We start from the raw sequence: 23,870 nt of genomic DNA on the forward strand, positions 1-23,870 counted from the left end.
GAGCGACTAACGCTAATACTACTACTCAATAAATGAGCTTATTTTAAAATAGGAAAACAAAAACATTCTCCATCCTACCAGACCACTTAAAACCAAAAGGGGATGTAGAGGTTCTAGGATAAAAGTTGTGACTCCTGAATAAACCTAGAAGCAACGTAAATAGTCACTCCAGGCTCCAATCTGTCCCAAGAGGTAGGAGGGCCACATTCTTCTTTTGAGTGGGAGGGCTGTGCTCAGCAGAAAGGACTTGTTTACATAATAAAGAACAATACACACTGCAGAACAGTGGTATGGGAAGTTCAGCCATAGTCAGTGGAAACTCAAGCCCAAATCTCTGGGTTTAAGATCTAAGGTATTTTCTTGCACACCTGACCCTCAAGGGTTAAAAGCAAGCACAGCCTCTGTGGAGTTGAACCAATCAGCATTTCTCTCGATGACATCATGCCTCCAACCGGACAGCCTGGACAGCCTGCTGGAAAAGCGTCTGGGACCTGGCCTGGGAGGGTGCTTTTGTTTTCCTGGCTGCTGCCCCTTCACTCCACGTGGAGGGACTCAAGGTCCCTGCAGCTACCATTTCAGTCAAAACCAGGACACTCCCCAAACCCCTGGCCAGAGATTACTGTTTGCACAAAATGTATGCAAAGCATGTCCTTGTTCTTCACCCATCTCTCACTAGTTTAATATTGATGAAAGCTGATTATAAAACACAGATTCATCACTTAAGCCTTTAGCTAAGTTCTAAATGACTCAAATGTTTATGCTAAGTAGCGAAGTGGCCTTCTGTGGCTTTTCCTTTCCAGAGCTTCAATCCCATTCAAAGGCAGGTGTGAATGAGACCTATCTGATCCCTTAGGACTTGTTATATATTCAAACTATTACCTGACCAGACACCAACTGCTACTGCCGTGTGTGTATGTGCGTGTGTGTGCGCGCGCGCCCATGGGTGCAGTGTGCAGCGCAATGACACAGGATGCTGTCGGCACTGCCAACCGCGCGGAAGGAGAACCGGTTTCTTCCCTAGAGTTGGAAGCGGGACAGGCTTCCAGTTAAATGATGAATTTTTCCTGCTTTCCAGCACCCTGAATATCCACACCTTCTGGATCATCTGCAGATGAAGACTAATGTACAGTTCACATGCAAGAGCCATGCTGACTGCTCCGGCACACAGCCATCTACGGTTGCTTAGACTTGACAGGAACCGTGCTAGCAACGTTCGTATCACTGATGGTCCCTGCAGGAAAAAGAAGGCGCATTCGAACTGGGGAACTGAAGGAGCTAAATAAAGGGATTATTGGCACAGGTTTGTGTTGGGGACAGAGAGATGAACAAGGGTGGAGCCCCAGACCTAGAGGGTCTGGGGGAGGAATGTTACCAAAATGCACAGAGAACAGCTACTGAGCCAGGGTCTCTCATAGGGCTGGGGGCTTCAGTAGAGCAACCCAGCCAATCCAAGATTTCCTTGGCCGAGTGATGCAGTTCATGAGGGTGGGCCTCTGGGGGCACACAGGCAGGTAGGGAGGGTGGGGAACACACTGAAGGGCAGATGGAAGGTGCCATGCACCGCGTCTAACAACCAGAGAACAGCTAGAAGAACAAGCTAACTAACCCGATGATATAAGCAGAGACAGGATACTGTGCTTTTCAGAATGAGGACCTGAATCCAGATCTTACTGGCACGGCCACAGCAAGCCATCCCCAATATGCAGCAATTAGGTAAGAAAAGCAAATTATAAACTAGCAAATGTACTAAGATCTCAAATTGGGATATATATCAAACATTAACAGAGACTAACTATGTAGAGAGCTGAAGGTGATTTTCCCACTCCTTATCTATATATTTTACAGTTTTATTTATCTTCAGGCTCTCAGTTTACCTTCTATGATGCCGCAAGGGATCATTAAGACAAAGAAGGTGCTGATTTGACTGGAGAACACAGAAAGTGTCTATTGAAGCTGGGATTTAGAGCGCCTCTTAGCCTGAGCACTCTTCAAAGCCAACTCTCATTAGTTCTTTGTTACCAGAAACACAACAGAAAACAGGGAGAATACAAGCATCGCTACTGTCCACTGTCTCAGAGGTTGCCCTTAACCAGGCTAACTTCCAGAATCCTCGGTCCAGGGCGATCAGTAGGGCCCACAGAAACACTTGTGAGGAACAGGCTGCGTGTGAGAACAGGGACGGTCCACTGCACATGTGCCCAACATGCATCACCCCACACCCGGCCAATCAGGCGGGCCTACATCGGAACAATAAAGGGGAGAGGCTGCGGACTGCTCTCTAACCTCTTCCCTCCCAGGGAATCAGGCAGAAAAGCTCATTAATTTCTCGAAGAACAATGTGGGGCACCTGCCCTCCTCTCCCAGGCGGGGTGGGCTCTTCTGTCTTGGGTAGGGTAGAGTCAGGCAGGAGGCTGAAGCACTTGAACTTCCTAGTCTCCACCAAACCTTCCCCCAGAGCTCTGCCTTTCTCAAGTTCTGAAGATGCTCCAGGGCCCAGTTCTCTCCCTCCAAAGCTGCAGACACAATAATAGTATTTATATCTACCGTTCGCGCAACACTTTATGCCTACTGGAACTGTACTGAGTGCTGAAACGTATCTAATTGGTAAAAACACCTCTGAAACACAGATTTGACTGCGTGTTTCACAAATGAGGGTAACCACTCCGAGGCTTCCTGGAGCCTCCCACACGGAGGTGAAGTTGATGGAGCCAGGTCTACTGACTCCGGAGCGGGGCCCCTGGGCTGCCCTGCGCTGCCTTCCGGGATCAGCCCAGCCAACCCACGGGCAACCCCGTCTGCACTGGGGTCGCAGCCGCCCTGCCCCAGAGCCTCCCTCTTCCTCCTGGTCGCCCTGGTGAAGAGCTGAGCTGGGTCCAAGCTCCTTTAGGGCAGCCTTACCGACCCCTTAGAGCTAATGACGACAAAGAAAATCAAATTGTCAAGCACAGGATACAGGCAAAGTAGCCTTCAGGCAGGGGTCAGGGTGGGTGGCGAGCAGCCATTACTTAATGCCCTGCTCTAGGGAAGTCTGCCAAGTCCTGCGTTTAGGGCCAAACAGGGTGGGAAACACTCAAGTTTCTCTTTAGATAGAGCTATCCCCCCAAACCAAGTATAATACGGCTCAAAACAATACTGAAGGGTTAAACATAAAGCACTCTGTTAATGTTTATTATGCAAGCACAGCTTCATCTTCTGAATGCTTTCCAACAAGACCTCAATTGCCTTTAGTTTTTTCAAACTTAAAATGTAACAGTCTTTCTGGTGGTTAGCCTCACCACAGCCTGGCCCAGGAGTCCCTGGGTTCCCTGTATCCACCAGCAATCTCTACCCACCAAGACAGTATCAGCGTATGCACCTCCTTTCATTAGGATATAAGGAAACCCAACAGGCAACTTCAATTAAGCCTGGTGTGCCTCGGTGATTTTATGTTTCTTTTCCAAGAGGAAATGATGGAACCCATAACTCTGCCTGGCAGTGCTGCAACAGGGCCCGGACAGTCTGTGAAGAATCGTGCAGCACTGCTGACCGCCTGGGGTGGAGGATGTACTCAGGGTGAGACATAAAGAAGGGGTGATTCATCAGGCTGGTCCAGCAGCCCGTGTGAAGAGCTCTGAGCCACTGCCGTGATAGCAAAGCACCCCCTCACTTCTCACCTCACGGCCAAGTCCTCGCACTCTCTGCTCCCAGTCTCACCTTCCGCCCTTACTTCTTCCTCTCCCTGTACACTCTCTGCACTTGACAGGAGCCACGTGACCGAAGCTCCCCCAGACCCTCGCACTCGCTCACCTGCTATCTCCGCCTCGATGTCCTTTCGCCATCCCATGGCTCCAATCTGGTTCTAACCAGAACACCTGGCTCTTGAATTCCATGTCCAACTCCACTTCTCTGTGATCTTTCCTGAAGCCCCCTTTCTGCCCTCTCATATGCCTCATCTCTGCCCACCCCACTCCCACTGATGTTTTTCTCTGTTGATTTCTCCTGCCACTTCAGAGAATATTGCCTCTTACTCTTAAACTGCCTCATCCTATACTGGACTGTAAGTTAGAAAAACTCTGTTTTGAAAACAAAGGTAGAGCACACGTCCCTACAGACCCGTGCTCTCCCGTGTGCCATCTCTCAGGCACAGGCGCTCTCGAACACTAGCTACCTTTCCTTAAGTGGCCTGGCATCAGCCACAGGCTCACCACCAAATCCTGGTTTGCCAAACAGCGAAGATTTCCTCTGGCACAGGATCTTCCTGTCCCTGACTAAACAGAGTCCTAAACCTCATCTTATCTGGAGATGAGTGCTGGAGGAATTGGCCCCGCCCTGTTCCCATACTGGGAATGGGATTAGCTTTGGTTTACATAACTTTTACAGCTGCAACCCGGATGGGCTGGGTAGGGCATTTAGTCTACAGAATGTTCAAATGGACATGCCAGCTGCAGTGGTCCCCTCCTCTTTGAGAGCTAAATTCATCTTGTGAAAATGTTCCGGGGAGACAGATCCAGTCCGCTTCAAAGTCAGCTTCCTTTCAGCTAGAAGCCTGCGAGGTAGTACTTGAACATTCCCTGCATGTTTACCAAGCTTTGAGAAACACATTCTTCTGCCCAGGAAGACATGTCACAGGTCACTGCAAAATACTTGGGCACATATTTCTATTCTATAACAATGGCTCTGAAAGGAACCTGGGCCTCCGAGTCCAAATGTGTTCTCCTCACTAATCACTCTGTTTCCTGAACCACCTAGCCCTCTGCCCCACCAACCCAGGAATGTGGGATGGGCAGAAGCTTCTGCCGGGAGAGCATGTGGTCTTCCTGGGAAAGGAGAATCACACGCAGCGGGAAACAGAAAATCCCCCTCTGGTTCCCTTTCAGCAGCTTCTCCCAAAGCCCCATCCCCCAGCCCTGCATCTCCCCTCTTCCTCCTGAAGGCTCGCAGGAAGTCCTCTACTTCTTCCGCAGCATCTTCAGGGCGAGTCTGGCTCCCTCAGTTAGGCCGATGGGATCCAAATATTTCCAAACAGCATGTCACTTCTAGGAACTGCTTCTCCCTCAGTCCTGCTCTGCTGGGCCTCCGCCCTGCAGATTAACCGTAAGTGGACCTGTCCTCTGCCACGCAGGCACGAAGACCCCTGTCCTGGCTCCAGGGCACCTGCCCCCTCCCAGCTGTCGGAAACACTCTGGTGGAAGTGTGAAGGAAGCCGGCAGCCGAGGCCCCTATGCTGGTCCTGGGCATCGGCACCCGGGTGAGCGCGGGGGGCTCAGCCAGCCTGGCTCTCTTCCTCGAGACAACACGCAGCCTTACCTCATCCCACTCAGAGGCGAAGGAGGGCGACTTCTCCAGCCTCTTCTTCCCAATGCTGCAGTTGGAGAGGGACTCACTCCGGCTCCCCATCGTGGCGTCCTCCGTTGGGGAGCAGGTCAGGAGATCAGAGTCAGACTTGGACAAGCTGCGGCTGAGTTTGAGCTCAGCCTTGGGTCTGCTGGTGGGAGGGGCTCGGCTCCTGGCCCCGCTCGGGTCACCTTCCTCCTCGGCGCCCCCAGGGCGTGGAAAGGCCGTGCGCATTGAAGTTTTGGGGTGCGTCTGGCTGTGGGCGGGGGGCAGGCTTGCCGGGTGGCCCGCTCTCCTACTCTGGTCCAGCACGCGAGGCAGGGAGGCTCCGGACACACGCCTGCCTGTCTGCTCCAGCTGCATCTCCTCGGGGCAGGCACCCTGCGCAGGAGACCCTTCTCGATGGTTCTGGCCAGGGGCAGGGAGCAGCTGGAGAGGGTCCTGCCCCGCCTCACACACCGGGGAGGAGCCGTGGAGGAGACCTGAGAACTGCTCCGGGACCTGCCCGTCCTGCCCCTCCGCAGAGTCCTGGCTCCGGCCACCGCTGCTCTGCCTGTGGTCTTGGAGTGGACGGAGAGACAGAGAAATAACAAAATTAAACACGGCAAAAACCAACAAAGTTCCAATGCAGCGAGCGCACGGCCGAGCAGAGGAATTCAGAAGCAGGGGAAAAGGAAGAGAAGCTGGATGGCTGGGGAGCAGGCAGAGGGAGAGAAGAGGAGAGAGAAGTCAGCAAACACAGTTTCGTATTGTTCTTAATGTCCAATTTGTACCCAAAGTCAGAGCATTTATGAAATTCCAAACACTGGCCTGATTAATGCTATCTGGCAGCCTTCCTTGTTGTTAGATTTCTGTTAACATTAACGACCAGACCTTGCTATATAAGGCGACAGGAGGTGCTAACTATATCCTACAGAAAGGACACAAGTGAGGAGAGTGAATGTGGAGTAAAAGTGAGAGGGAGGGAGAGAGAGAGAGCGCGCCAACAAGCAAGCAGGAGCAAGCGAGACTCACTCCTGGAACATCTGATACATTTCCATAAAGGCCAAAGTGTTATTTAGAGCCACCCGCCCTCCCTTCCTCTGGCAAGCAGCAACAGTGGGGGGGTGGGGGGGAGGTGATGGAAGTCATGATCCACAACCTGCGACTTCTGGAATTCCTTAACTGAAAGTGCAAAACAAACCAGCAGAGAAATAAACCGCTTCCTTCCTCGGGTTTGGAGGGGGGGCGGGCAGCGATTCAGAGTTCCACCCCTCTTCCTTCCTTCCTCAGGGAACACAGGTTTTTTTTTTTTTGAGAATGTGCACATCTCACTCTTTGCAAAGCTTCCCAGCTGCTCCTATTTGTTTAAGTTTAACCTTAGCTGGTCCACTGAAATTAAAAGGGTCTGATCTGTCAGTGCTGAGACGCGTGCCGTGCTCCTGAGACGGCCCCAACACCCGGAAACCCGACACTGCCAGCTCGTGAGGCCAGCCACTACTGCATGCTTCCCCGAGGGACCAAATACCTCTGCCCTGAGGTAGCATAAATAATCGACCAAATCAGAGTCCAACATCAGTATCGTGCCGGGACACCGAACAGGCTCTCCCTGCACGAACTCAGACCTATAAGCGATTTTAACCCACATCGGCAGGGCAGATGACAACCCTGTGCTGAGCACTAGTTCACACTCCATGGCTAATGTCCAACCCGACTTTCTCTGTAAGTGGAAATGTACGGTACCGGCACCAAACGATTCTCTAGTCTGCACAAAGCTCTCCAAACTGTTCATGAGATCAGAGGATCTTGGAACCCAAAGGGTCAAGCTCAACTATTTTTACAGATGAGAAATCTAAGGCCCTCAGGCCTCCGGTGGTTGGTCTGGAGAGGTGGGGGAGACCCAGGCGTCGGCACACCTGGCTCTAGTCCTGCTATCTGCTCTCTCGCTGGGTGGCCTTGGCAGTGATCTCATCTTGCTGGGCTTCAAGATCTAAAATAAGCAGGTTGCCTGCGTGGTCCTTAAAAATCCCTTTTATGTTCTGATAGTGATGAGAAGGCACGTCTTCACCACACTGCGACAGCACACTTCCCCTCGGGGTTGGCAGAGCCCCACTGGGAGGCCTCTCCTGGGCCTGCCTGCACAGCACGCCACCCCCGTCAGCAGGCCCGCAGTCCCAAGGCTGTCAGGTGAGCAGGGCCGCACTTCACACACACAACCCTGCACCACCCAAGCCCGACGCCAGGGTCCCACAGTGCTAGGTCTGCGTTTCAGGAAGGACCCCGGTAACCAGCTCTCCAAACGTTGAGCCTGTCACCCTGAGGCCTGAGCAGGGATATGGCTCCATGCACCCCACCCCACCCGAAGGACAGTTTGGTCTCTACAGCTGGCTCGGCTTTTGGCAGGTCTGCAGAGGCTGTGGGGGGGTGGCCAAGGAGCTCCACTTCGCGGATCTGATGACTCACCCACAGGAGCCCAGAAGCATGAACTCTGGCCTCTCCTTCCTCTATTCTTGACTGCTTTGGGACTTTCACACCCCAAACCCCAAAGGTCAAGTCCAGAGCACTGAATAAGCCCTGAACAGCCTGGATCGTATCTCCAGGGAAAAAGTGCTGCGTACATGGAGTTCTGCATGGCTTCATTCAGGCCTCAGGAAGCCCTGACTTTTGGGGTATGAACACCATGTGAGTCAACTGCCAGTGTGCATGAAGCTGCCCATGAGGCTGACGTTGGGGACACAGAAGCATCTAATGGTGATTCGGGCCAATGGGACTTCCTAGGGAAGTGGGAGTCAACCAGAGTGGAAAACTGGCCATCTCCAGGACCATACCCTAATGGCCAGCTTCCTCTAGGTTCTGGCCCAGGGGGCAGTGTCCCCCTGACCGCATCTGAATGTGAAAGAGGGTGCTGGTGCTGGTAACAGGCTTCTCTTCCTTGGCACCAGCTTCTACCTCCTTACTTAACAACTTTTTTGAGGAGATGGGAATCCAACAACAAAAGAAAAACACCAGTCCAGAACTGGGAGCCAGCCAGGCTCACACTGCCTGGGTGGACCTTGGAACCCAGGCCACAGAGCACGTTCTGACTGCTGCTGGCATCGCCAACAATGAAGGCCCTGTCCAACAGCCATGCACTCATGTCGGCTATCAATGCAGAAAGAGAGACACATGCCAAGAGCTCCCTAACAGACAGATGCTGGAGGAGGGAAGTGGGTGGAAAAAGGAATGGAACCTTATGGCAGGAGGAAATATGCAAAGAGTAAGAATTTCTGAGGGTTATAATCCCAGTAGAGAAACCACAGTCCACCAGAGTAGAGGAAATCATGGGAAGGGATTCTTATTTGACATGACTCACCCAGCAATTTCCAAGAAAAGACACCTTGGCATTTGAAAAGCTGGTCAAGATCTAAGAACCTGAGGATCTCAACAAGCTGGCACTCTTTCTCATAAAATACTATATCCAAGACTAAGCTAGATTTCCTGGCAAATCAATAAGTGGGAAAAGACCTACTCAATGGTCCTTTCCTTCAGTAAAGTCAGGATAATATTAGGTCTCTTAGGGACAAGGTGTTAACAATATAATACACCGATCAAAAGCCAGATCTCCCCCAAGCCCCAACACCAAAGCCAGCTCTTAAGCAAATTACTGAACTTCTTTGTGCCTGGCAATCTCATCTATAATTCTGGGATCTTAACAGTATTTATTTTATAGGATTGTTATGGGAATTTTATATGCGAAGCATTTAGACCATGCCTGGCACATGCCAGCTCCAAACAGGTGTTAACACCTGTTCTTATTCATATTTTGTTCACAGATCTTCTACTACTTCTCTGTTCCTCACAGGTTGTCACAAGGATTGTCAACAACACTGCACATGCCAAGAACGAACATCATCCTTATAAGTCTCGACACAGGAGGAAGTGACCAAAGGTAAGACAGTGAGAAGGCTGAAGTGAGAAACTGAGCCCAGTGAGAAATAGGGCCCAGCACCATCACTGTGAGCCCTCCTTCCATCAATACTCGTGTGCGAAATATCCATCTTCAGGGAGCACCCGAAGATACAAAGACGAAGACACGGCCTCTGCTCCAGCAGCCTACCAGCTATTGGAAGAGACCAGCATATAAAGAAATAACTAGAATTCAAAGCAAAGATTAAAGAAAAGTATAAACCAAATGCACAGTACAGTGAGTAGCAATGAGCATGTGATAACTTTGAAACAAGAGGCTTCTCAGAGGAGGTAGATTTTGAGTTGGACACTGAAGGAGAAGAAAGGCCTTGACAGGCCTCAGAAAAAGTGGAAATACATTAGAAAAAGCAGAGACAGGACCCTTGTGCCCAGGGCTCATGGACTCCAGAAGAGAACCCTCGGCCCAAGGCCTTCCTTCGACTGATAATCACTGTGCTCCCGCCCTGGGAGCTCCATAGCTCCTCAAACACTCGTCCTCCACTGCCCATGGCACTCCTCCCACCTGCCCTTCCAGGAGAGGAACGGGGGGGAACAGGACGCGGGGAGGGCTGTGTCCTCACTCTCCCCATACACCGAGGCCCGCTGCTCCACTGACCAGCAGGACACACCAGCATGCTAATTCCAAGTCCCTTCAACTTTCCATTTTTATTCATTCTGGGTGTGCACTTTCCTTTTGCCCTGTGAGCTGCTGAAGCAAGGGGTCTTCTCTGCTGCATTTTAATTACTATGATGATCCATGGGGATTCTCAAGGGTTTTTGAACAATAACATTTTAACATTTACACCTTTCCAGTCACCCCTGCCAGTTTCAATGAGGGCTGAAAAATGCAGAGTGTGAGAGGACTTGCTACGTTAAAACAATCCTCAGGCTCAGAGGAGAAGGCTGGGGTACTCCAGTTTCCTGGGCTGTTCTACTTTCTTTGTGCCCTTAGGATTAGAACCTTCCAAACGCTTAGTCACAGTGGTGAGTGCCAGAAACTGTGTGTGTCCAGGGAACTCCCAAGTACGGCGATGCTTTTGGAGGGTCACTGTGCTTCCCTCAGAAAGAAGGTACTGAGTAGGTTATCCAGACACTTGCTGGAGACCATGATCTGACAAGACAAATAGACAGAGTCCACACTGTTCCATGACAACCCGAGAAACAGAACAAGAGCTGGACTGGGATTCAGGAGGCCCAAGCTGGAGCTGCAGCCCCGTGACTTTCCCTCTCTGGGTCTCTCTCAAAAATTAATGGCTGGGATGCATTCTCCAAGGCTTTGAGATTTAGTATGGTTTGAATCTGTGATTAGATGACCTAAGTTCCCTTCCAGCTCTGTGACATTAAAACATGAATAGTAGCAGGGCTTCAGGGGAAATGATTTAACCTCATAGTTAAACAGGCTTTGGATATGGCCACGTTAGGGCTTAAGGGCCAGCTCTAACACCTAACTTTTTCTTCCTCATCTATTAAACAGGGATAAAAATAGCCTCTATTCGGAAGATTTGTCTGGAGATATGCAATGACCTAATCAGTGTAAATGAACCCAGCGCACGGCTGGCCCGTAAGAAGCCTTCAGTTAATGCAAGCTGCCATCATTAGCATTTTTCATTTACAACGGTTTCCAAACTGTTCTTCATGCTAACACGGCGCCGAGTCTGGTTTCCTTTCCCCTGGCTCAACAGAGAAGACTGGTTTCTTCTAAGTGGCCCTGTGAACCAGGCAGAATAAAATTCAAATGCCAGGGCAGGTCTAGCCGTCTTGCAAGTTTAGTGCAGAGCTGTATGTGACAGCACGGTGGAGAGCACTCAGGTCAGGAGCCACGTCCTCCCAAGACAGCGCCCACGGGCACAGCTCGGCTATGAGACTCAGGACCGTTCTACTAGGCTTGGTCCTGATTACCTGACACCTCCCTGTTTCCCTAAACTCTTCCCTAAGTGTTCACGGGCTGTTGTGGGACCTCTGGCCCCTCACACTTCCCTGTTCAGCATCACCAGCTCTGCCTGGATCAGCTTCCACTCGGCCATGATATTTAACCAGGCCTGATTTAATAGAACACTTGCCATCTCTGTTTCCCTTGATCTTCTGCCAGTTCCAATACTGGTTATTCACAACCATTTGCTTTCTCTTCTCCAGTTGCTGGAATGTTGAGCCCTGCTGAATACTCAAGAAACAACTGACTGAGTCCTCTACCAATTTAACTCAGCTGTCTTCCAACAGCTACCAAGCGTTAGGTACTGGCTCCTCTGTGCCAGACATTGTGCTAAGCATGTTCTCTTTTAATATTCACAACAACCATGAGGGAAGAATCTGTATCCCTACTTTACCCGTAGAAACTGAGGCTTAAAGAGGTTACACGGCTTCCTCAAAGCTGCCGACCAAGAAGTGGGAGAGAAGGAATCCAAATGCAAGCCTCACTACCAGGCTCAGTCACGCTTTTATTCACCTCGTGAAAACTATGATTTCACCGTAAGATCAATTCCTCACCTCTTCCCTTGGTGTACTTTTGGGAAGATAATTGCACCAATTGACTTAGATGATTTAGATCAAACCTCCGTAACTATTTTCAACATCATGTCAAACTCTGGGGATAATTTCATCTCTTCCCACTTGAGAAGTATATCTTCTCACCTAGGATTTACCAAAGGCCGTCTCATTGCCCAGTGCTTTTTCTCGTCTTCATCCTTTTAGCTCTCTTACTGTATTAACACTGTTTGCTAGTCGTCCCCGTTCTCTCCTCCTTCCCTGGTCATGGGGCTTCGTTAGACTGGCTCACAGCCACCTAGAATAAAGCCTACATTTCTCGTCTTGGTGGCTAGGTGTAGCCACGTGGCCAAGCTCTGGCCCGTGGGCTATCAGTGAGAGTGGTTTGTACAACTTCTGAGAACTGTCTTCAAAGTGCTCTTCTTCTCTTCCTTCTGGCCTGTGCTGATAGCTTAAACTTCAACAGTTGTCTTGAACTGTAAGATGGCAGAAGGAAACCGGATCCTTGGACACCGTGAACTGCCATCCTCGCTCTAGACTTCTTACTTCTGGACTATCTGATTTAAGACAGACAGTTATTTGGGGGGTTTTGGAAGTTCAGCCTGGCTTCTAAGACACTGCATGATCCTGGCTATCTTTCCATGTTTTTCCTCTCTGCTGCTAAATTTAAGTTCTATTCTTGACATCTTCAATCTCTCTAATCTTTCCCTCAGCAATTGATTTTCTCTTACGTTATCCATCACTTCAAGGTGGATGATTCATGAATCTGTATTTTAATCATTACATCTTTATTGAACATCAGACCCACATTTCCAAGAGTTTATGGAATACTTCTAGCTGGATATTTTGGTAACTGAAACCCCTCAAACTTAACATAATCCAGAATTGGATTTATTTCCTCAAAAGTGCCCCTCCTTCAATCCCCTGTTTCTGTTAGTTGCACAATACTTCCCCAATTAACCAGGATCAAAACCTCAGACTCATCCTTAATGCCTTCTCCTCCTCATTCACCCATATTTGGATGAATGTAAGATCCTGTTAATGCTACCTATTTAAAACCTCTGCTATCCATGTTCTCCTTCCAGTCATTTCCTATCATCCCTCTAGTCTGAGCTCTAATTTCCTTTAAGAGATTCCTTGAGATCTCTCAACTTCAAGGTATTCCTAACTCCAGTCTCTCTCAACCGCAATCTAAGATTCTACAATTACACATACACTCAGCCCTCCATATCCATGGGTTCTGCACTGGTGGATTCAACCAGTCACAGATCTAAAATACTCAGAAAGAAAAAAAAAAAAAATCCAAGAAAGTTCCAACAAGCAAAATTTCAATGTACTATGGGCCAGCAACTACTTATCAGTATTTACATTGTATCAGGAATCAGAAGTAATTCAGATGATTTAAAGTATCTGGGAAGCTACATGGAGCTTATATACCAAAACTATGCCATTTTATATAAGGGACTTGAGCGTCCAGGGATTTTGCTATGAGTCGGGGGAGGAGGGGGAGGGTGTCCAGGAACAAATCCTCTGAGGACACCGAGTGCTGACTGTTCTTAAAGTGTGGCTTCTATCCTGTCACCTCATTCAAAAAGCTTCAACAACACTCCACTGTCTGAGGAATACAGACCGCCATCTGAGATCCAATATTCTACGACCAGTCCTTTGTTCCAACCACACAGGATTATTTACCGGTCTCCAAATATGCTATCGTCTCCCACCATCTTACTGTTGCTAATGCCACATCCTCTGCTTGGAAAGGCCCTCTTCTTCCTCACTTCTTCTGCTCATCAAGTAGAATTCTCTATTTTGGGTTTCAGCTCAAATGCACTTCCTTCATAAAGCCATCTCTGATCTCTTACACTGACATAATTTATCCCTTTTTGAACTCTAAAACTACTTTTATACCACTTTAACATATTTTGACCTTTTATGATTATTTTAAATATGTCTCATGTATACATATGTATATAAATGGCTGTTGATACATTCGGTGGAAGAAAATAGCTTAGCTCTTGGATACATAGCTTACAAAGCTCGAACTTATTCCATAATGGAAAGAAAAGTAAACTGCTCCAACTCAGAAATACAAATTGAAAAGATACAATAGGGCTCCTCTGATATAAGGGGTGAGAGAAGAGGAAGCTTCTGAAGATGAGGCTGAACTATTACACTCTCTCATTTACAGTTTTTGCCTTTGGGAAAAGCACCCAAATTTACTCCTTGAAATCTACCAAGAAAAGCTGGCCTGGACTTCCATGTTAAGATGGCTGACTGAATACAGGTGCTTACTTAAATCTTCTCCCCACAGTCTCACTAAACTACAAGTGGGCCTTCTGCTAAAAGGTGTGCAATGAAAGCAGACCTGACAAAACTCGATCCCAAGCTGCCGAAAGGAAAAGCCAGACTTCACACTATGGAATTCCCCAAAGGCTCGGAAACTGGCAGCACTTTGGATGTGGGAGTAGAGAGAGAAGCTAAAATAACATTTTTCCTCCCCTTCAAAAAGATTAAGGTCTTCACGAACTTCACACAGACCAAAATGCACAGCTCTCAGGAGTGATGACTTAATTGCTTCTTAAGACCTCAGAGGTGTAGCATGTGCCAAGGACTCCCCATGTAGCGCTGTCTTCTGATAATCGTGCATCACTGTCCTAAGCTAAGCAACCCCTTGACCTGGCCCGAAACACTATTAGTGGATGCTGCAGAAAAGCGCCACAGAGAACAGTGACTTTCAGAGGTCCTGGCTACCTTCCCATTTGCTAACAAACTTGTCCACCGTTTCTCTGAGCAGGAGCATACCCCCAATGTTCAGGGGGCAAAGAGCTAAACCCTTGAGAGAAATAAGTGACTGTGCTACACGAAACAGCAAGCATTGTTCTGCTATTCCAGTCCAGTATAAAGATTTCAGAAGGCTTTTTCTACATTTGAAACAACTGAAATAACAGAGGAATATCTAGTTGGATAACACTGTCATAAAACCATCTGAGTCTAGTGCCTTTACTGGGGAAGGGAGGGTGGGCTTTCCACTTCATGGATCTATTAAAGTTTTCTCCAGTCGGTTTTTGTCTTTTCCACAGACACTACTGGCATTTCTGGATGTCTTCACTGTGAAGGTCTGTCCTGCATGCTTAGCATTCCTGGTCACTGGGCACCAAATGCCAGTATGATCCCCTCCTCAACTAGTCATCGTGATTAATTCAGTAACTCACCCAGACAACTCTTTCCAAGAGGACGGGAGCAACTCTAGCCAAATAAAATTTATTCTTATTAATTCTCTTTTTATTAATTTTTAAAATCTCTGAATTTGTGGTTACATATATTTCTTTTATTATTCCTAAATGCTGTGTTCCCCTTTTCTTGATCAGAAATGTTGAGATATTTTAAAAAACAGACAAGTTTTCATTCTAGTTATCAAACCTATTGCTTTTTGCTTTGTTTTTAAATTTTCATTTCTGCTTTCTTTTTTTCTTTCTGTGTTTAACTGAAGTGTAAATGCATACCATAAAGTAGGTGACCTGTTGTATCTGTCTTTATCTTTATTAATTGCTCTCTGAAACTTTCTCCTGCTTAAGTTTTAGTCTTTCTTGTTTTTAAAAAATGAATTTAAGAAGAAAAACTTTATGCTGAGCACCACTTTGGCCAAATATTATCAGTGCTTAAACAAAATATTTCTACTACCATTAATTTCTAAGTTGGAAAATGATAGAAAAGAAAAAAGACAGGCAACTCATAGACTAAATATATAATACTAATCAATAAGATAAGATGCTCAGTTTCACTGGATCAGGGAAATGCCAAATTCAAAAGTCACTTTCTTTGCTTACTATGGGGAAAAACATTAAAAAGTGATAATATTCTGTGTTGGTAAAGGTATAGGGCAAAGAACACACTCATTCCCCGTTAAGTGGGGCCCAGTGGCTCCACCAACAGATCTAGACATGCATCTACATTCTGACCTGCTAATTCTACCTTCTGTCAATGTCTTTTAGAGAAACACTCTTATAAGTGTAAGAATGTCTGTATGGAATGTTCACAGCAGCATAATTTATAACAGAGAAGTCATACTGAAGACAACTTAAACATCCATCAGTTAGTGAATAGAAAAATGAGTTATGGAAGGACTTCTCTGGTGGTCCAGTGTCTGGGCCTCTGTGCTCCTAACATGGGGGGCCCAGGCTGAGTTCCTGGTTGGCGAACTGGATCCCACACACTGCAATTAGTCCCATGTTGCAACTAAGACTCGGTACAGCCAAATATATACATATGATGAAGTTCTAAATAAAACAAAACATTTTTTAAAATGAGTTATGGGCTGTTTAACAACAATTTTAAAATAATAAGGTAGACTTCTAGAACTGTGACAAAATTTATTTATGATCTATGAACAACTTAAAAAAAGTTTACAAAATAGTTTGTAAAATATGATCCTATTTTAAGTTAAAAACAAACAAAACAATTTCATATGATCACTTTTATATAAAGATAGCACATGGCCCAAAGTAAAAAATAACATACTTTCAAACTATGGTCATCTCTGGTAACTGAGTAGCAGAGAGGTGAGAAAAATCTGAGCATTTTATTTGTATTCACTTTTGTATTGTTTGAAATTTTTCCTTTCAGTGAGCTAAAATGAATGTAATTTTAAAATGTAATTAAAAATAACTCCTACCCCACCCCTCACATTGTAGTTTCTAGTATTATAGAGGAGGAGCTGAAAGCTCTGGTAGTCTCATTAACACGGCCTTTTTGAAAACTGATGAATTAATTCATAAAAGCTGCCTAAGATAATGACATAAATGGAAAAGCAGGCAAAATTTAATATGTACTAACGCACGACATCATCTGCTGACTTGCCTCACTCTGACCAATCCTAGCAGGCGTTTCTTCCAGGCTACTGAGAAACTGGCAGAGCCTATTTTCATACTTAATGTCGCCACTCCTTTGTCTGAAAGCCCTTTGAGTGATCTAAGCAGCTTGCCTAGAGGCAGGCACACTTCTCATGCTGTGGTTCAATTAAATCTGCGTCCAGCACCACCCACTCTCAACAGTTAGCCCAATACTGCAGAGCTGGAAGAAACCAAAGCAAAGGATCATGAGACGTGAGGTCAGAAGTCCTCCTGGGCAGCTCTCCCCTGGACCTAGAGATTTCTTAACCTGAGGGCAGAAATTTCCTATCAAGGTCACTTGGCCCCATTTACGAAGTTCATCTGACTTTCCCCTTTCCTTCCTTTCAAAGGCTGAGTCAGCTGACCTTATAGTGGTTCCAGAGCAGATCTTTGAAAGAAAAAATTAGAATCTCATTCCTCCATGATGCTAAAGATTCTTTCCTCACTAAGAACTCCTTTCAAGGGACTTTTCTGATGGTCCCCAGTGGTTAAGATTTTCTGTTTCCAATGCAGAGGGTTCCGGTTTAATCCCTGATCAGGGAACTAAGATTCTACATGCCTTGCAGCCAAAAACTTAAAAAATAAATTTGAAAAATTAAAAAAAAAAAACACCCTTTTCAAACAGAGCATTAAACTCTTTAAGGGTTAAATTTCAGTATGATTTATTACTAAACGCCTAGAGCAGGTATTAGAGCTCCACCCACTCTGCAGCACTATTCACAATAGCCAAGACATGGAAATAACCTAAATGTCCATTGTCAGATGAATGGATAAAGAAGATGTGGTACGTATATACAATGGAATACTAGTCAGCCATAAAAAAGAAGAAAATAATATCTGCAGCAACATGGGTACAACTAAAGATGCTCATACTAAGTGAAATAAGTCAGAAAGAGAAAGACAAATACTATACATCACTTAGGTGGTTGTTGTTTAGTCACTAAGTCATGTCCAACTCTTTTGTGACCCCACGGGCTATAGCCTGCCAATCTCCCCTGTCCATGGGACTTTCTAGACAAGAATCCTGGAGTGGGTTGCCATTTCCTTCTCTAGGGAATCTTCCTGACCCGGGATTGAACCTGAGTCTCTGCACTGGCAGGAGGATTCTATCACTGAGCCATCAAGGGAAGCCCACATTACTTACACATGGAATCTAAAATATGGCACAAACGAACCTATGAAACAGAAAGAGACTCATGGACATACAGAACAGACTTGTAGTTGCCAAGAGGGAGCAGGGGAGGCAAGGGATCAACTGGGAGTTTGGGGTTCAGTTCGGTTCAGTCGCTCAGTTGTGTCTGACTCTTCGTGACCCCATGAATCGCAGCACGCCAGGCCTCCCTGTCCATCACCAACTCCCGGAGTTCACTCAGACTCACGTCCATCGAGTCGGTGATGTCATCCAGCCATCTCCTCCTCTGTCGTCCCCTTCTCCTCCTGCCCCCAATCCCTCCCAGCATCAGAGTTTTTTCCAATGTGTCAACTCTTTGTATGAGGTGGCCAAAGTACTGGAGTTTCAGCTTTAGCATCAGTCCTTCCAATGAACACCCAGGACTGATCTCCTTTAGAATGGACTGGTTGGATCTCCTTGCAGTCCAAGGGACTCTCAAGAGTCTTCTCCAACACCACAGTTCAAAAGCATCGATTCTTCGGCGCTCAGCTTTCTTCACAGTCCAACTCTCACATCCATACATGACCACTGGAAAAACCATAGCCTTGACTAGACGGACCTTTGTTGGCAAAGTAATGTCTCTGCTTAGATGCATGCAAACTATTACAAACTATTACATTTAGAATGGATAAGCAACAAGGTCCTAATGCACACCTCAGGGAACTATACTCAACATCCTGTGATAAATCATAGTAGTCTTACATTAAAAAAGAATGCATATATATGTATAACTGAGTCACACTGCTTACAGCAAAGATTGACACAACATTGTAAATCAACTATACTTCAGTCAAAAAATGTGAAGAAAAAAAATAAATCCTAGGTCTAAATGTATACAAAAGCTGTAACATTTCTAGAAGAAAATACAGGGAAAAAACATTACTGACCTTATCCATTAAAAAAAAAAGGGTAAACGGAATTTTATCAAAATCAAGAAACTTTTGTTCTTCAAAAGACACTGTTAAGGGGATAAAAAGACAAATTACAGACTGGGAGAAAATAAGATATCTGATAAAGACCTTAAATCCAAAATATATTAAAAAATCCTTACAACTCAATAATAAGAAACAATCTAACTTTTTTTTAATGAGCAGAAGATCCAAACAGACCATTCATTAGATACAAGGATGCCAAAGAATCTGATTAATAGATGTTCAATACCATTAGTCATTAGGGAAATGTAAATTAAAACCAGAGTGAAATATCACTACATATGTATTTGAATGGCTAAAATTTAAAAAAACTGACAATATTAAATGCCAGAGAACATACATAGCAATTGTAACTGTGATGGGACGTAAAATGGTAGAACCATTCTGGAAAATGGTTTGGCATTTCCTTATAAACCTAAGCATATATTTATAAAGCACCCAGCAGTTTCATTCCTAGTGTTTACCTCAGAGAAATGAAAAGTATGTTCACAGAAGTGCCTGTATGCAAATGTTTACAGTAACTTTATTTGCAACTGCCAAAAACTGAAAATGGCCCAAATGGCCCTCAACTAGAGAATGGATAAATTGTGGTACATCCATTCAATGGAATACTATTCAGAAATGAAAAGGAACAGATTACTAATACATGGAACAAGGTTGAGTCCCAATGAATTATGGTAAGTGAAAGGGCCAGACTCAAAAAGGTACTGGAATATTGTGATTTATAGGAAATATATACTTGGTCATTCAGATGACAAAAATATATTTCTCAGCTATATTTGGCCTTTATTCATAGTTCCTGGCTCATAACTCCCAAAACAAAAGAAATTTTCTGATTAAGATATTAATGAAGGTGACTTCTGGATCCTACCCCAGGGTGGGGGATGGTTGCCAGGGGAACCAGTCATGTGATTAGAGTGTTGAATGTTTGGTCCCATCCCCTGATTTCCTGAGGAAGGGAGAAGGGGTCTGAGGTTCAATCAATGCCATTGGAGGATGATTCAGTTAATCATGACTGGGCAATGAAGCCTCCATTAAAACCAAAAAAGACAGCTTTTCAGTCGTTCCCACTTTTTCCAACAGCTTCCATGCTAGGGAAACCAGAACACTTCTGCATGCCAGTAGGCCAGGCCCCAAGCTCGAGGACAGAAGCTCTGTTCACCGGGACCTTGCCCTATGTATCCCTTCATGTTGCTGTTGCTTTGTATCCTTTAATATCCTTTTATGATAAATTGGTAATCTGGTGAGTATGTGGGTTTCCCTCAGTTCTGTGAGGCATGCAGCATTTAATCTTTGATTTATAGCCAGTCAGTCAGAAGTCCAGGTAACAACCTGGACTTGGAACTGGCATCCTGAGCTGGAGTGGGTCACTGGAGCCTCCAACGTGTAGCCGGTTGGTCAGATGCACAGACCTGGGCTTATGAGCGGCATCTGAAGTGGAGGGTGGTCTCATGGGACTGAGCCTCTTAGGTTGGAGTCTCAGAGACCCCAATGACATCAGAGAATTGCTTCTTGGTGTGGGGAAGCCTACACACCTACACACGCACACCTACACACACACAGGAACTGGGTCTGGGAACCTTTTGTAGGTATGTACTACAAGACTCCATTTATACAATGTTCTGGAAAAGGCAAAAATCATAGGAACAGACATTGGAGCCGAGACTGTAAGGGAGGGGCAGGACTGACAACAAAGGAATGCAGAAGAACCTTCTGGTGAGGAAACCATGCTTTATCTTAATTGTGGTGGCAGCAGGCAAACAACTGTATTTGCCAAAACTCACAAAACTCTCTACAAAAAGGCTGAATTTTACTGTTTCTGAATAACTTTTTTTTTTAAAAAAAAAGCTCCAAATGGAAACCATAAAAACAAATCAAAACTACTATGAAAATAACTACAAACTTACGCACTTAAGGAGAAACCTTTTACACAGGACTGTTAAAAATAAGGTCTGCAGTATCAGACACATCCACACACGTTCTCTTAGCCACCGCTACCCTGACAGCCCTCATAGAGGGTACTGTCAAAGACGCACTGCATCCCCCGCTCTTACCTGCGCCCCGGGCTGTCAGAATGTGGAAGGAGGCGCTAACCGCCTGCGAAGGGCCCCAGGCCGGCGGGCTACAGGGAGCTGCGAGAGGCTGTGGGGGCTCCTTCACAGCAGTGGGAATCGCACCACCCTTCTTGTCCTTCCTTAGGAGACAGAGGCCGTCACAAACGCTCCAGTGGGGCCCACTCACCCTGGTGGGGACCGCAAGTGCACCGCCTGGCCGCTTCTCAGTCCTGCAGCCCTCACCCCTCACAGAGGAAGCTGGATTTCGCAGAGGCGATGAAAGTAGGCCAAGGCAACTGAGCACTCCAGTTACCGGGTGGCAGCCAATCACGGGCCCCTCCCCAGGAGTGGCTCGCTCCGAGGTCAGGCCTCAAAGCGGAGTCTGTGCCGGCAGCCTGAACCCAAGGGGAATGACTTGTTGGGCTTGTTTTTCCACCTCAGGAACTTGAGGATTTGTGATTTGAGACCCCAAATCAACCTCGGCCACAAGACTGCCAGCCTCCCCTCCCTCGGCACTCACCTAGTCTGACCTGACCTTTTCCTTGTTTCACATGCTCACAGGTGACAGGTCCACTCCAGCCCGGGGTATTGAAAACGAAAGGCCATAACACACCCACCACCCAGAATGCCCTGAAACCCAACTCGCCCAGCCCAAGGAACACCATCGTCTCCTTCAGCCCTTCTGGAGCTGTTTCTGCCAGGAGGGGGTGGGGGCTCTACCTTTTGTCTTCCCGTCCACAGACACCAGCTTCTTCGTCTCTGCTGTCAGCAGCAGCTCATAAGGGTGTTCATCCTCCTCCTTGGCTGGGCTCCCCTGAACCCAGGGTCTCATGGCCAAGACCTGAGAGAGAAAGCACGTACTTCTCAGGCAGGAGGCTAACACCCAGACAGGTTATGTCAAACAAATTTGAGATTATCAGCTCCTTTTTCTTCAGAGAGGAAGAGAGGAGGGGAAGAGAAGGTAAATAAGTGTCACAGGGAATTACAACCACTCTCCTGGCTACACATCTGGGCCTCAAATCTCAATGGCCTTTGATTAAAACACTTCCCTTTCCTTCCCTCATTTCAGCCTTCAAAATGCCATAAATAAAATCCAAGATCCTCCCCTCCCCTGCCTCGCCCCTCTCTGTGTGATCTCTTTTCTGTGGCTAACACCTCCCGAGTGGTTTTTAGTCACCAGGCATCATAAGACCTTCTCTCTCCATGTTTCTTTTCTAATATTTCATACATTCACACAGTACCCCAAAGGCTGGAATCCCTCCCCTCTTCTCAAGAGGGGATCAGAATGATGTCTAACTAACCCTGACTGACATACACTTACTAGGAACAAAGCTTTCTGCAAATCCTCTATTTCTGTGAGCCCTTCTTCATAGGCCCCAGGGTTACAGATGAGGATTTTCCCAAAGCTGGCTTCCTACCACACTTAGGAGAACACAATCTTAAATCAATTCTACCAATCTCTGTTCTGAAGAGAGGCAAGGACGAATTTCAGTGGAGAAAAAGCAGCTCTGTCTCCTGAGAAACCCCTAATCCAGGCAGCCAAGTGTCTCTGATGAAATGACTGGCCGGAGCTGGCCCCGACATCTGCCAACCGGCTTGAGTCAGCTGGAGGCCTGTAGCCACAGTCAGTCACGGTACCGGAGGAGCCAAGTGTCTCAACACAAGCCAGAAACACAACGGTTCATGCTACAGTCACACTGAGAGAGGATGGAGATACTTGCTATAGAGGATAATTCTGGCTCATCGGTGCTAAGAATCCAATGTGTTTCACAGGCAAATTAAATATAATACTGGCTATTACGAAAGCAAACCAAAGCACAAAATCTCTGATTGAGGAGTTTGGCTGGAACAAGGGATATATTACGAAAGACAGGGTGAGAGGGATTCACGAGTCCATCTCACAAACAAGGGGACCCTACACGTCAGGCGTTCTGGTGCACCTAGAAACCTGCTCTTTTATTGACATGTCCCACGGCTCACTGGAAACAAATCAGGTTTGTGATTCATCAGGATTTGGCTTCTTGGAGGCATAGCTCACAGCGTTACAGCCTAATGAGATAACAGATTCTAGCAGCCTCAGCTCCAACGAGAGACTGTAGCTCCTGTCTGCTAACAAGTCTGCCACTCCAAAGACAGTGACAGTCTCTCCAAAATTCTGCTGAGCGCAGCAGGCACCTCCACTTACTGAGGGCCACCTGACAGCTAAAAACTATTTCATCACAAGGAGCCATTTGCCTGTATTACTTTATTCCTTTTGCCTCGTCATAGGAACACAATTAAGGGAACAAAGAGGGGCCATGAAGCAGTTCAGACAGCATCAACTTAACACCACAGGCTTCACAGACAGGAATGTGTGTTCTGCAACTTTACACACCCAGGGCCATCACTTAGGCAGAGCCCTGGAAATCTGATTCTGTGAGTGTTCTACACGCAGTCAGAGCTCTCACATAGCCCCAGGCAGTCTTCTCTGCGAGGTATTTGACAGCCTGGGTGCCCAGCCTATAATATCCTTTCTTCCCAAGCAGGACAGGGCTGATGACTTCCATCTGGAAAATCAGGCCACTGGACCTGCATTCACTCCCTGCCTAGCTCCTGTGCACGACAACCGGAAGCAGAGAACCAGCGATGACAGCGCTGGAGGGGCCCGACCCATTACAGCCACAGCTAGGAGCACCTGGTCCCAGCTCATTCCTTCAGTGAATGACAAAACCCAGTTCCTAGAGACGTCCCAGGACTTGCTCAAGGTTACACAGAAAGCTTCCAGCAGAAGCAGGGCCAAAAAATTCACCCCTCCTCCAGACTCTAGACTGAGTTGGCCTCTATTTTTTTCTGGGAAGTATGGTTTCTCCACTCAACTCGGAACCCTCTCCCCACTTCAGATGTCTAATGAGGGTCCCCTGCTCAGACCCACACAATTATAGGGTGATCTTTTCCTCTTGGTCCTGGCCTCTGCCAGCTATGGATTAAAACCTCATGAAAAAGCAATAAACTGCTTTTCTGCAAGTCTTCCCAGTTCCCACTCAAGAAGCCTTGTGTCACAGAGAATAAGGCAGTAACTGATTTTCAACAGAAAGGATTCTGCTTTTTACTAAATTACTCCTTATCT

At 46.7% G+C, this 23,870-nt stretch overlaps 1 protein-coding gene across 4 annotated transcripts in view; it reads right to left on the reverse strand.

Annotated features, from left to right (window-relative positions):
* Nucleotides 1–23,870, reverse strand: part of ANKS1A (ankyrin repeat and sterile alpha motif domain containing 1A) — a 168,167-nt gene that overhangs the window by 53,702 nt on the left and 90,595 nt on the right. For all 4 annotated transcript variants that reach the window (XM_025271296.3, XM_025271291.3, XM_025271285.3 and 1 more), the window contains 2 exons: nt 21,485–21,605; nt 5,287–5,873 (listed from right to left, as the gene is read on the reverse strand). In XM_025271296.3, coding sequence (XP_025127081.1) covers nt 5,287–5,873; nt 21,485–21,605 — 708 coding nt within the window. The remainder of the gene's footprint in view (nt 1–5,286; nt 5,874–21,484; nt 21,606–23,870) is intronic.

The sequence above is a fragment of the Bubalus bubalis genome, chromosome 2 (assembly GCF_019923935.1).
Source record: "Bubalus bubalis isolate 160015118507 breed Murrah chromosome 2, NDDB_SH_1, whole genome shotgun sequence".
Classification (NCBI taxonomy): domain Eukaryota; kingdom Metazoa; phylum Chordata; class Mammalia; order Artiodactyla; family Bovidae; genus Bubalus; species Bubalus bubalis.